The following is a 14,694-nucleotide window of genomic DNA, read 5'->3' as shown; positions in this document are numbered from 1 at the left end:
ATTGTTTATCAGCACATTTTTTTCTTTCGGAGCATGTGTTCCCCACAAAGAAAATTGTGATCGTTTTTGGAGCGCAAAAGAAGCACAAATATGCATGATAGCCGGGGCCTTAACCTTGAGTGGAAATGTATTGTGACCCACTGTAAAACCAGCCATCTATCAGCAGTTATGTTTATCTTCATATTGCTGTGGTCATTAGTTTCAGAAATGGACCATGGAGCTGTTGTTTGTTCATTAGAGGAGGTTTGTTCATTTCTGGTTAACATGTTGCCATGTTGCAGAGACAGCTGTCACCCAGCCATTAGCAGTTGGAAAGCATCACCACAGTATGTCTGCTTTGGATCTAAACTTTTATTTCCCAGGTCAGGAGTGTGACATTCACTGAGATCGAATGTGGTCTCAAGTCTGCGCAACTCAATAATTAATAACCGCTCTCCCATGTGAGCTCAAATTGGGACACGTTAAAGTTGCAGAGGCCCCGCCACGGGGCTGCAGCGACCCCAAAGCCATCTCCGGCAGACACCTCACCTTTTGTGGCTGCGCTTTTATTTTCTCCCCCTCTCTCTCTCTCCTTGTGGCCCTCGGTGCATGCATTAGAAGAAAAGTTATTTTGAGCTGTAAGAAATTCAAATGAACCCCCCACATGCTAACTTTTCCAGAGCATCCAGACCTTTGAGATTAGAGAGCCATCCTTAAAGCACAAGGGTCTGGGATAACAAACGGCATGTTTGAAGTGCTCCTTGGAGAACGCACAAGACACACACACACACACACACACACACACACACACACAAGACACACACACTCGGGATGCACACAATTGCATCCCCCTTAGCTTTTCAGCGCGGACTATGGCTTAATTAAATCACAAATGTATGGTATATGTTTTAAGTGGCAGTGAGTTGTGTGTTTATATGATGGAGAATGTAGTCTGAGTCTGCATGAATAAGTAGTGCAACACCATGAATATTTATATTGTCAATATAATTAGCGATGTAGACTAATGGAGGCCATGTTTTGCACTTGAAGCCATGCCAATTTTTGTGGTTGTTTATTTTCTGGCTTGTTGTCCCCAAAGTAGCACTAAATATAGAGCATCATTATTCCCAAAACATTATGCATTCCCTAGCTCTAGTGCCATGAGTATGACCACTCTAGTTTCACTGTTAACATCTAAATTGTTCTATTTTTTATATTCAAATTAATATCTCATAACAATGGTTGTTTTTTTGTGCGCGTTCATAGTGTATTCATTTGTTTGCAATTAAGTAATTTTCCTTGCCATTTGACATTGTCTTCATGCTGTTGCACTTTGGAAGCAAAGTGTAGAGATGGTAAGTCATTTGAAAATGATGTATGCATTAAAAACTGTACGCTAATATTTATGCATTCATTCTCCGTCCCCTGTCCTCAGTGTTTGTCCAGGCCAATAAGCTCCAGCAGCACATCTTCTCTGCCCATGGACAGGAGGATAAGATCTACGACTGCTCGCAGTGCCCACAGAAGTTCTTCTTCCAGACAGAGTTACAGGTGAGCCTTGGGCTGGTGCAGCTGAAGGGCCACTGGCAGAAGCCGCGACTGCTAATCACACGTGACAGCTTAACAAACACTAAACACCGCTCACCGCACTCCAGCTATCCCCTCCATCCCGGCTGGGATGAGAGACTCAGAAGGAATTATTTCAGTCCGTTTCCAAAACTCATTTGTGATGTGTAGATATGATTTGATTTGCTTATTAGACCAGCAGAGCACTAAAATATCTGGAATTAGAGGATTAGTGGAATGTTCGTTTTTCAAGAGGTAATTACATACAGTGCAGAGGCAAAAACACAGTCGAGTCAATATGCCTGCATCTCCCCTCCTAATCACAGAGGAGGCCTCGTGGCTAAATATGAGCTTTGTCCTCTGGGAGACCGTATCTGCCCTTCAACAAAGTTAGTAGTTGGACTTATGAACTCGCAATGTTAGAGAGATAATCCATTTTCTAGCAATCTTTTTCTCTGGTCCTCGGAGAACCTGAAAAAATGAAACAGACCTTATTATATTATTTCACTGTGGTGGTGTTTTCAAGCAGCTCTATTTTGTTTGGGGGATTCTCTATTGTACACAGGGCACACTTCTCATATACAGATCTTTTTCTATTACGTTTTGAAACTAAATCATTAAAATATGAGTAGTCTATAACCACTGTGTCTAATCTAATCACTGAAATTATTCTTAATTCACCTTAAAGTGCTCAGATATACCAACAGCTCCTGACCACATCCTCCATCTACATCCATCTGAAAGTTGGATTAGAGGCTCTACATATTAGCTGGTAGCCAGAGGAAGCGTCCAGGGCTTGGCTTCCCATTGATCAGCAATGATTTTAATATTGAGATTCAGGTTGTAAACACAGAGGCGTGCATCTGCCAGGAGGAAGGTGAATGTGATCATTATCTGCTGGTCATTTGAGCACCGCAAACATGAATAAAACAAGTCCTGATCCTCCAACATCCAACTCCACTGCAGAGAAGGTTATTTAACAAGCTTCGTACTCCACCAAACTGCCAATGTGGAGGCCTTTCATTCACTTCAAGCCCTCCTATTTATCACATTTTCATCTCTCATTGGTACAAGTGTTCTCTATATAAGCAAGGGTTGTAGCTGGTACATGTAAACAATCTCCAGTCACCTGGGGATGTTTGCCTACTTTTTTTGTTTGACATTTTTGGGGAATGAAGTGATCTCCACCTCCCGCAGGTGATGTTTCATGCATGATTATATTGTTTTACTCTCTGTGTGAAGAGACAAGAGCTGAACATGAAAGACCTATGGCACTCTGTTGTGAAACAGGGAGTTATGAAAGGAGAGCAGGAATGAGCTTGGGGGATGAGACAATCATTATACTCAACCTGTGCCATGCTCTAAAGGCAGTCCCATGTGAGTGCCAGCTCACACTCTCTCAAACAAATATGAAGTACTTATAGATACATGTAATGTTTCTGGTAGCATTAATACATAGAAATCTGCAATCAGACAACTCTTTCTCAAAGCTTTCTTGAGTTTTGTTTTTTTCGCGGGCCCGTTTTTATTGTCGCTGAACTTCGTAATGTTAGATTTGCTTTCTTCTGTCTGTAGTTAAAACCTGACAAACAGTGTAGGTCGGAGGCTTGTTTTTAGTTGTTGTTTGTTTGCGGTTGCCATTTCCCATGCATCACACTTCAAAATGTCTCACTGACACGGGGCAGTCGTTTGTCAGTCTGTCTGAAGTGGAGCTGTCTTCCAGCAGCGAGAGCTCTCTCTCTTTGCCAGGTCTTGAGTTTGGAGTTTCTCCCTATTTCTCCCTGACACTCTGGCCCACTCGCCGGCTGCCTGGGCTCCTCATCTCTCACAGTAGTCGGAGGGGTCAAAGGGCCAGTGCAAGCTGGGAGAAGGAGCGGCGAGAGGGAGAGCTGCCACGGCAGGTAAAGGGAAGCAGGAAAGATATTTTATTAATTTGCTGCTGAGAACCTGAAACAGACCAAAGGCTGTGACAGGTATCCAGTGCACCACTCCACATTCTCCCCCACTGCCTCCCCCCGTGAACTCTACCCTGCGAGGGGCTAGCCAATTTTCGCCAGCCTGTCGAGATGGATGATGGGAGAGCATCCGTCTAATCAGCCCTCCTAGGACCCCCCGCCCAGCCGCCCCCCTCAGACCGACCAGATTGACTGACTCCTGGGCCTGTGTGCCCCAGAATCCAGATTCCAATGGAGAATAATCTCTCTCGCTCTCACTCTCCATTCCTCCTTTTTCTCTCTTTTCGCTTTCTTTCACAGACAAAAAAAAACAAGCGGTGAGATGCATAGACCACCATTCCCCTCAAAAACTCTCCAGAGGACTCCCCTCTGCCATCACACACTCTCCCGCAGCCTCCACCCTGCGCATCCCTTTCCCTCACCCCATTAAAATATGGAGCAAAGTCTAGATATTTCATGAGGTACTGATAGGGAGGGCAAGTGGGCTGGCTGTGCAGCGCTCTCTCTGACCCTCAACTACGACCAACCCCTTGAACAACCAGCTTCACTATATACTCACACGCAAATAAGATCCGTTGTGCTCTCATTGCGGCTTTCCCCTTATGAGAAAAATGTCCCTGGGTTCTAGTAAAGGCCACATAGCAATGTGAAACTTGATAATAAACTTCCTTTTCCCTTTGTGTTGGCTTCAGATACACTAGCTTTTCACATTGCAGAAGAAACTGAGCCACTGACAATGCTGCTAGGCTGGATTAATTAGCCAGATTCATTAACTGATGGATGCGCAGTATTAGCCACAGCTTAAATCTGACATTTCTCTGACTGCAGTTCATTTGTGATGAAACACACAAGTTTCAACTGTTGCAGTACACTGTCGGGCTGCAGTCAGAGGATTCTCTCCCAGCGATCCCAATTCCTCCAAAGACAAGACAATGAGATTGAAGTTACACAACAGTGAAGATTAATTTTTTTGCTTGAGATTCCCTTGTTTCTTTTAAGATGGTCCGTGTTTTTATTCCTTCCATCCTCCAATTTCTTTATCATTCCTTGGAAGTGACATGAGATTGTAAGTCGTGTTAAAGTCGTGCCATGATCGACGGAGGAGTGGAAGGACTGGGGTACTGTATGACTTCCTCCCTCTTCTCAGACGCCCGCAGGACACGTACCTTAATTGGAGTGTCTTTTAAAAAGATTCCTTCAAAGACAATCCAAAGCTCCCTGGCCTTAATGAGTGCTGAAAGTGACAAGAGCACATCTGCATCATGTTCTACTTCCCCACTCAAATGAGATTCTCCTCTCCCTGTGTGATAGCCATTATTGCCAAGCTGTGACCAATTCCACTGTTTTAATTAAGCATATTTATAGGCTTCACGGTCACCAGGTCAGTGTAAACAGCTATGCATGTCATAACATCTGTCCGAGACGCAAAAATAGGTAGAGAAGGAGAGAGATGGACACTTGGAGAGAAAGGAGGGAATAACAGTGCAACAGGGGAAATATGCATGAAATGAATGTAGCGACAAAAAAAAAAAAATCAACGTAGTTCATTCTTTATGCGTTTTAATGCATGGATTTAGTCATGTTTGTTCGACGAATGTTGTCTCTTATAAACAGTATTTTAGGCCTTTTCTTCCCCCTCTTCCTTTTCATGAAGTATTAAAAATGGCATTCTTCAGCATGAAGCACGGAGACCTAATTCCCCAGAACTTTGTCTTTCTTTTTTTTTTGCATGAATTATAAAATATGCCCCCAAAAACGCCCTAACTGCCCTGAGTCCCAAATGTGACGCACAAAAGCAGAGCTTCATGTGTTTGTCCCTAAGTGGCTCTCAAGCACCAAAATTTTTTCTGAATATTTTGATCTGCCAAGTGTGACAGCTCCTCACGCTTTTGAAAGTTGAATATATATATATATATTTCCTTTTATATGACAACTTGTTTTCTTCTTCATCACCCCAGGTGCTCAGAATTCTGTCACCATTTAAAAAAAAAAAAAAAAGTTACACTACAAAATAAAAGAACAATGAATTAGACAAAATAACGACGGCTTGTGAGGCGCCATCATTAATATTTAAGCTTATTTATAATTATGTACAACACTGTACACACACTGCTCTGCACTGTAAATGGGGACATAAACACCCTTAGATGACGAGTGATGTATCAGTGTTCTAGTTTTGTAGGTGGATCAGAATTAGACAGCATGACAGACCTAATGATCCTGGGAGGATATTCTCTGTCTCGGTGTGTGTGTGAGAGTTATGTTTGTGTGTATACATCTGTGTGCGTGCTGCGCGTTATTTGTCTTTGTCTCTGTCTCTCCCAGGGTCTGATATGTGCATGCAAACACATTGTCTGGAGGGAGACATGACAAAAACTCCCAGAAGCCTTTGAGCTGTTCTTTTTTTCTTTTTCCTCTGTTGCACCACTGGGGAAAGTTAAATCCAAACAAAAAGGAGACGCTTGGTGTATGTGCTAGAATCCATCACCGGATCTCTCCCTCAAACATGTCTCCTTTACTTTTCTTAGTTGACTTTTTCAACAACTTTGATGAATACAATTTTAAGCGCTTCTCAGGAAATTCACTACTGGTTTAATCTAGCCTCTGTAGTGATTTGATTTTCAAGTGTCTATTATGCTGTTGATGTTAACAAAATGCAGCAGAGGCCAAAATAAACAGCATTAGAACAATTATTCCCCCTCGAATTTCATATCCACACATCATAATACCAAAGTACTTTAACTTCAGATTTTGAAAAGCATGTTGAATGACACCATTGATTGGCCAATTAAAAGCTAATTTTATGATCCGCTCCTCCATTTCAGTAGGGAGGGGGAAAAAAAAGAGCGTGCAGATCAGATCTTGCCATCTCATAGTGGCTTGGAAACGCAAGAGAAAATTTAGTCCTCAAAAAATCTGCGCGTTTGTGAAGTGGCATATCTACTGTACCAGCGCTCTAAAGGCAGGGGGGCGCTCTGTAGTATCCCTAGTCAAAGTCTGTCCCTGACTGAAGTGGTTAAATGTGAAAGTAATTGTGTTTTGTTTCTGGGACTGACATGTGGAACCCCATGGACCCCATCTCCCTCCCAGTGACAGGCAGAGATCCTCCCCCCTCGCTCTGTCTAATTAGAGGATGTAGCCCAGGGCTCATGTCCCAGGAAGACCCATCCCCCTCCCAAGATGGCTCCCCTAAGAAAGCCCTTAATTGGGTTCTTTAGTCATAGTCTTCATTTTGGCTGGAAAGGCATCTGTGTGTTGCTATCACCTCAGAATACAATTTGTATCGCTCTCTTGTGTTTCTTTTTTTTTCCGTTCTCTCTTTTTTTTCTCCCTCTCGCTGGCCCTCTCTATTGCTTTTCCTCGCTCCCTCTCCCCTTCTCCCACTCTCTCCTCACTTAATGAGGCCCCATAATAACACAGCAGTTGTGCAGTTGTTTTGCTACCTCAGTCAAACAGCAGGATCACTGCATAGTGTGTTTCTAGTACCATTCACTTGTCTACTTAGACAGGGTAATGAGTATCATTTGGAGCTACAAAGCACCAGCCCTCAAAAAAGGTGGTCCGTCATCTCTGGTTACACCTCAGAAATATTTGGTTGTGGTTGTTAGACATCTAATCAAAGCATTTCAAACATTATGGGTTATTTTTTACAACTATTACGTGTGTGTATACGACTGCACACAAAATGACACATGTGGACGACACTGAAATCCAGTTGACAACTCCACTCGTGCCTTGTGCTGTTACTGTATGACCATTACTCCCTGGGCACCTTCAAACAAGACAGTCTGTTACCAAGGAGACCAGGCCGGTTGTGGCCCAACAGTGTTTGGGGTCAACCCTCCCTACGGCCTGATAAGTGATGACTGTGGAGAATGCCAACTGCTGTATTATTTATTTATTTGATTGTGTTCTTCATTGGCTAAACTAGCCAGCAGTAAGCCTGGCCTCAGGTCAAAGCAGGAAAGGATTACTCCCTCAGTGGACTGGTCAACAGTAGGCAATGCACAAAGGGAGGACTGAGTCAATACTGGACCGAGTTCAACACACCATTAAAGATCAAGACAGAATGCAACACTCCTGTCTCTCCCCAGAGTAGTTTCGAACAACAAGAAAACGCTTCGCACGGCGACAGAATTTTCACAAAATTATCTGAGACATAGTGGGGTCATTACCGATCCAAGTCCACTGTTCATCTTTCAGTCATTACACAAACAGAAATGAGCTTTAATATCCAAGTGATTGCATTGCTTAAAATCTCCCTACAGCGTAGAGCCTCTTAAAAGATCACAGGTTCTTTGTTTTAGTATCATTTGGTGACGTTCTCTTATGCCTTAATTAAATTCCTGAGTGATGACTACGGGTACGCACAGGTCTCAGTGGTTTTGTGCACACTCCCAATGCTCCACATGCAGCTTTGCAGACTTACTGTATGTCAGGCATGCAAGGTAAGAGAGAGAACCTTAATCAGGGCTTAGAGGGGGATGTTTCTAGTTTTGACTAGATGTCAAGTGTTTGATCATTGATAAACTAAAAAAGACACTTTAGCTGCAGGATGTGCATGTTGAACTCTAATGAAATGGTTTCCATGGGTGTCCTCAGGAAACTTAGCTTAGTAGTTGCTATATGACAGCACAGAGTTGCTTGTCAATTTTCAAGAAAAATAAACAAAGTACAACACCAGCGAGCCAAGAAACAAAATGCATGGTCCATGGTCATTCAGCATTCGAGACAAGTATGTTGTTCATCAGTGAATGAATGGCCACATTTTCTTGGCAGGGTTTTTTCATAGCATAAGGCACCTTCATCAGGCACGGAGGGCAACGCTAGTTGCACTACAGCTCAGGCTAGAGGCTCCTCTGTGTTGTCCATGACATCGTTGGGGACAGCTGGTTTGTCTGTCTCCATTGGAGTTTTTGGTCGTTTTTGCTGACATACGAGTAACTTTTTCCATTTGAGCACGCTAACTAGCTACATCAGCCAAGTTTACCACCTTAGGACACGACACCTGACCCCTCACCCCTTACACACTCTTGAGAGTCTCCCGTAAGATTTCATGTTGTACTTACTAAAAGTCAGAAACAGAAATATTTCTGTCCTCAACAAGGAAACTTACAGTATTAATACTATTATAAATAACATTATGACATTTTGCTATCATCCAGAGAATGTTTTCCTTCAAGCTTTGTCCATATTTAAATTCACAAAATGACATGTTTTGTTTTGTATCTGCATTTTTTCCTGCCTTACTATGTACGCATTACATAGTATGCCATGTAATGCACTTTTAGCATAAAAGCAATTTTATCATGCATTGTATGAGTTTATAATTTATCATAATAAGCAGTAGTTCAGGAAGATGATATTATAGGTAGGCATATGGAAAAAAAATTGAAAAATGGAAATGGAAAACCTATTTATATATATATAAATAGGTTTTCCTATATATATATATATATAAATAGGTTTTCCATTTTGACTTTGGTTCTTTGTAAACACTAGGTCAGTTCTATACTTTTGTAAAATGGTTAATTTGTTTCAGAAGCCTTAAAAAGTAATTATTGCTCACTCATCTCTTTAACCACTCGATAAAGCCTGGGTTTAATGTTACATGCTGGATAACACCAGGTAGAAGAACAGACACAATGTACTTAACATGTGCTCAGCAGGTTTTTACATTATGCTAATCAAACATTGTTAGTGTTGCAATTAGGCTTTACTTCTTTTCTCTGTGATGTTGGACAATCTAAAGATCGTCTTTAATACAGCGAGATCAGATGAAAGTGAGAATGTGCTGCTAGTCGACTGGCCCTCCTCTGCAGAGCTGATGTAAGAGATGCACCTCTGTTGCCTCACTGGAGACCGGGTGCTATCGATGGAGACCAGAGCAATGGGGAATGACATAAAGAATGATTAGTTAATAAATCAGCTCCCCAGCCTACTTACTCTTTCCCAGTCTCCACTCTCCCCCAATCGTTCCCCATTTTTTTTCTCCCCCCCCCCCCCTGCTACAGCGTTAAATTCCTCAGACGTGTTGCACCTGTTTGCATGGGTACACAAGACCCCTGCCGGGTGTTCTCCCTCCTCTTCCACTACCCCTGAGGGCGTTGCAGTAGGGTGATGTAATCAGATGAAAGTGGTGGTTTAACGGTGGCACACAGCTGGTGAGAGAATAAGAGAGGAGGAAGAGGTTCGCTCCGAGCTAGTGCAGCCAGTCTTCATAAGGGAGGAGCGGGTGCACGTTATTGATCAGTGCAAAATTTAATTTAGTGGAGAATTGACTGCTATGGTTTACCTGAACACTGCTGGTAACTGGGCCCTGCAGCAGGCCTGTGTGGCCAGCAGGTGGTTGAAAGGATCGAGGAGGAGATTAAGGGTTGGATATAAGGGAAGGAAATGGATGATAAGGGGAATGGCAGAGTTTCAGGGGGAATAAGATGGCATTGAAGGAGGGAGTTAGGATGAGAGCTAAAAGGCTTAATGGAGGGCATCTAATCCTAAATTGCAGTGATTCTAGTGTGACACCATTAGTGACATCTTCCTTGCAGGAGCAGTGGACATTTGGTCATTTTCTTGTGAAAGGAGTAATTGTGTGTTTTATATCTGATTTCACATTTGTGGTTGCGCACTGGAGGTATTTTACCTATCCAACGCTTGTGCAGAGGCACTTGAAGATCTTGACAAGGATGAAGATTGGAAAGTGAATTTCCACACTCCCTCCCCTCTCCCTTCCTTCCACACTCCGTACTCATACACAGAACAGTTTATAGCTACTCTGCAGAGTTCAGTATCCACAGAGATAAAGGTATCAGTTTCATTTTCTTTTAACGTTTTTTTCTCCCTCTTTTCCTCTATTTCCCTTTAGTCTGCATGGCTGCCACAGCCACTGAAGTCGTTTAACACCGTCCTTGAGAAAGCCCTCAGTGAGAAAACTCCTGGCATGTTTAAGGAAAAGGTAGAATGCAGTGTGTGTCAGACAGAGCTGGGACATGCAGAGGGGGGAGCCATTCCCCAGAGGGGTTATTTTCCCCTCTAATAGCTGTTACGAGCCCTACATTATATCCAAGGAGCTACATTCCTTTGGGGTCCACAGACACACACACACACACACACACACACACACACACACACACACACACACACACACACACACACACACACACACACACCTAGACGCACTGGCACACTCACACAAAGGCATGCACACTCAGTTGAGCACAAATTTTCTCTCTGTGTTTCTCTCTCTTCCACACACACACACACACACACACACACACACACACACACACACACACACACACACACAGGGGCACACACTCTCAGTTCTAGCCGCTTTGCTCTCCCCGTGTCAATATCCTGCCATTTGAAGTCACGTACTGCAGGGGCTTCTGGGAGTCGCCGAGGAGCCAGGCTGACGGGTAATGGGCCGCATTCATTAATAAGGTTGCCGTGCTCCTGTCCCTCCTCAGCAACACCAAGGATGTCTTCACCGGGGGGTAGGGGGGTTGGTGGAGTGTTAGGAGGGGGAGGAGATGAGGTGAGGAGAGGGAGAGAGAGAGAGAGAGAGAGAGAGAGAGAGAGAGAGCATCCCGTGGGGAGTCTCCTCCCAGACTCACTTAAAGGAGCTTTATTTCAGCAAGAGAGGAGAGAGGGAAGCGGAGGAGCTGTCCGGAGCCGCCTCTTTAAAAAAGGGAGAGAAGGGCCCAGGCGGGCCACGCTAACCCGTACAGGGGTCACAATCCGACTCCCCGTCAAACAGCTTATTACCCCACCTGTCGGGAAGTAATCGCCCTAGCTGAAAGGAAAGCTGTCGAGGTGTTTAAATGCTTTATATGGAGGCAGCTGAAAGGGTAAAGAGGGAAGGAATGAATGCAAGGGGGGCTAATAGTCGTCTCCTAGCGCTGCCCGAGGGAATCTGCACCAACAGGACTGAAGGTGACTGCTTTGGTAAACCTTCTCTCTGAGGTTGCAGTAATCATTCTCTCTCTCTCGCTCACAGTTATATTTTCAAAAGCAAGTTAGGTACTATAAATGTAATTTCACATGCTTTGATTACTTATTTCTGCGCCTATGTGTAGGACAAAAATGTATGTGTGCACTGAGGTGTGAGTGTATTTGTGCATGCATGCGCGTTGATGTTTTTGTGACAGGTGTGTCTAGTCCATGCCAGTTTAGAGAGTCCAAGGCCGTGTTTTAAACAGAGCGCAGCAAGTGGGGCATGTAGTTTGCATTAAAGGGATTAGCAGTCACTTCAAAAGATGACCTGGATTCAGCCCACCAGGGACACCAGTTACACACCCCCTGGTCCACGCTCCCTTTAAAGAACCTGGCACAGCTGCCCCACTACAACCACTCTCGACGGTCTGTGTGTGTGCCTGCATAAATTTGGGAGATACAGCACAACAGAGTGATATTGTCAGCTTGTTATCCTGTCATAGTGAATTGTGCACCGTTACATACTTACACAAGTGTGAAGGATCAAATCATTAACGGTCTCACCTGCGCCTGAAGTATTTCTCAACTTATTTTTGTCTCTGCACTGTAAGTTTGCAGCACATTTAATGCATGCAGGCACTGGATAAACAGGACTCCAAGGACGATATTCCATCAGGTGTGTCAGTGCCTTGTTATGGATTTGTTGCCATGGCTACAGCCTTTGATCGGGAGGCAGGATTTCTGAGGAATGGGATGTTATCTGTCAGTGGTCTTGTGTCTTTGTGTTAGACCGGGACTTCACTACGCTCAATCCCGGTGCCAACTGCTATTGATCCACGCGCCGATTTGACTCCCGTGCAAGTTAATTGGATCTGGATAATAAAAACTTAAAAATGGCGATGTTAAAATGTCAAGATGTCTTGTCCGTCACAACATTTGTGATGAATTGTAAGGTGTGAAGACATTAGTGGCCTTGGAACAAAAGAAAAATGATGTTTAATGAAAGGAGAAGGAGAATTAAAGCTTTGTCTGCAGTATGTGATCATAATGTTCCTCCTGTTTCTTTTTGTGTCCTTGCAGAACCACACGTTGACTCAGCACAGCAGTTAACATGGCAAAGCTCAGTGCCGTGGCCAAGAACAAGGATCACATGACGCACAGAATAATGTCGGACCGCCAATTACCATCAGTGCAGTTTCCCACTGACTGTCTTGCACTGAACTTTCGATTCAGTTACACCACAAGAAACCATGCCACAGCAAGAAAAAAGCAAAGCAAAGAAAATAAAAGAAAGAGGGGGAAAGAACATAAAAGAAACCTCTCTGTTCTTTACTAACCATTATTTCAAAAAATAAAGAAAAAGCCAACTTGTTTGTACATAGACTTCTTCATGTGTTGCTTAACTAAAGCTATATTGCAATCTTATACAGTATTTGCCAATGTACAGTTCAAAATGTTTGTCCAAAAAGCGAAGGGGGGAAAAAAGTTTAATGACATTGTCAGTCAGACGAGATGGGACACAACCAGTTGTGTAAAGGAGAAACAGGGTGCCGCTGAGAGCAAAGGAAACTGAAGGAACTGGCAAACGTTGTCGGGAGGACACTTTTCATCAGCGCCACTCCTACTGCGCAGTACGTCACTCTGTATCCTGACATGGGCAATCATTATGGGTTAGAAAAGCTTGATTCACCAGCATAGGCTGAAATCTTGTCTGTGTGTCCATCGTAATGTGGCTGCCAGAGGACCAGCTGCGAACAGCGGTGCGACTAATCTGCACTGCCTGTGCTGGAGTTCATACGAGAGGTGGTGAAAAAAAAAATAGAATAAAAAACAACACAGAGAGGAGAAAAACAGGACAGGGGACAGGATGCTGATATATGCAAACGCAGTGACACAGATTTGGAAAAGGCTAGTTCCTCTGGTTGGCTCGTGAACAGAGGCGTGAAGCTCCCATGTGGCTCTCAGAGCATGGGGAAATCTCCAGCCCACTGATTCAACCTGTACATTTCTGTTATTAATGTTTACTGCTCGTTGAAGCCTGGAGATTACTGGAATTCTTTTTTTTTTTTTTTATGTTTTGTTATCGCTACATATTTTTTCACAATGGGGGAGTAAAATCATTTGAATTTGGGGTTATGAAGACTGAATACACTTTGAGTCTGTCTCGGGGATATACCGTAGTTCCAAAAACTCCGTCCCTGGCTCTCCTGGAGAGTGCCCAAGTTCTCCTCTTGTTTTGTTGCCGTGTCCCGTCGCTCCCTGCTCAAGCTGGAAGCCACTGTGGCGTCATACAAAACTTAATCCATTCTGTTCTGTAAATGTTTTGCATTCATTGAACCTGAGATGCACTTTTGTATGAAACTTTAATGTTTTGACATTTTGATTGAGAATTGTTCGTACACCGTTTACAGGAAATCACCATCTCCTGCAGCAAAAGGACAGTTATCTCCAATGTTATTAAAATGTATTGTACAAATATGGAGTTCTGCATTTGGCAGACCTCGTTTTTTGTGTTGCACATGTGATGGAAATATTAAAAACTGTATGAGGAAATGGCTTCAATGTCCCTCCGTCTAAAAGGCTCATGTGTATCTGTATGTTAATGTATGTGTGTGTGTGTGTGTGTGTGTGTGTGTGTGTGTGTGTGTGTGTGTGAGATAACACAATTAACCCGTCAGACAAGACCTATGACGGCATAAACACGATCATCATCAAAAGCTTACGCCGCTTTTTCTCATCGTATCAAATTGCATCCTATTTTTCCTCGCTCCCTCGTGGCTCTCACTAACGAACATCTGAGCATCTTAAGGGAGGTCTGTGTTATTAATGACTCCATTACCCATCACCCTGTGCGGTCCCATTCTACACACCCTTGCGCTAGGTCTATTTAGGGAGCCTCCAGCACTCCGGGGGACCGAGGAAAAGATTCTTCTGCCTTTGCCGAATGGGACAAAACCCGTGCAGCAACATCTGTCTGTCTCAGCAAATGATTCATCAGCGGTGACACACGGGCGGCATAACATTTGTTGAGGCTTTCAGTTTTGTTTTGAAAAGGCTCGGCGCTGCAGCTCACAGCACTGTAACTGTGAGTAACAAGAGTGTAAACTAATGCTTCATTTGAAATGCACAGCAGATACTGCATTTCAATTTTTACCGTAAATAGAAAATGCTGCATTCTTAAAGGAGCAGTGTGAAGGATTCTATAATGACCTGACTTAAGAATTGCTGTGTCTTCATTGCCTCAGAATGAGTGCTTCAC

At 43.6% G+C, this 14,694-nt stretch overlaps 1 protein-coding gene across 5 annotated transcripts in view; it reads left to right on the top strand.

The window, feature by feature from the left end:
- znf521 (zinc finger protein 521) overlaps nucleotides 1–13,988 on the top strand; it is an 89,600-nt gene extending 75,612 nt beyond the window's left edge. For all 5 annotated transcript variants that reach the window (XM_069157422.1, XM_069157421.1, XM_069157418.1 and 2 more), the window contains 2 exons: nucleotides 1,415–1,530; nucleotides 12,516–13,988. In XM_069157422.1, the coding sequence (XP_069013523.1) occupies nucleotides 1,415–1,530; nucleotides 12,516–12,545 (146 nt within the window). In that variant the 3' untranslated portion in view covers nucleotides 12,546–13,988. The remainder of the gene's footprint in view (nucleotides 1–1,414; nucleotides 1,531–12,515) is intronic.
- The last annotated feature ends 706 nt before the right edge of the window (nucleotides 13,989–14,694 follow it).

This window comes from Embiotoca jacksoni, unplaced genomic scaffold (genome assembly GCF_022577435.1).
Source record: "Embiotoca jacksoni isolate LCO1_2020_lvr unplaced genomic scaffold, fEmbJac1.0.p SCAF_22, whole genome shotgun sequence".
Classification (NCBI taxonomy): domain Eukaryota; kingdom Metazoa; phylum Chordata; class Actinopteri; family Embiotocidae; genus Embiotoca; species Embiotoca jacksoni.
This window is presented reverse-complemented; position numbering and strand designations above follow the sequence as displayed.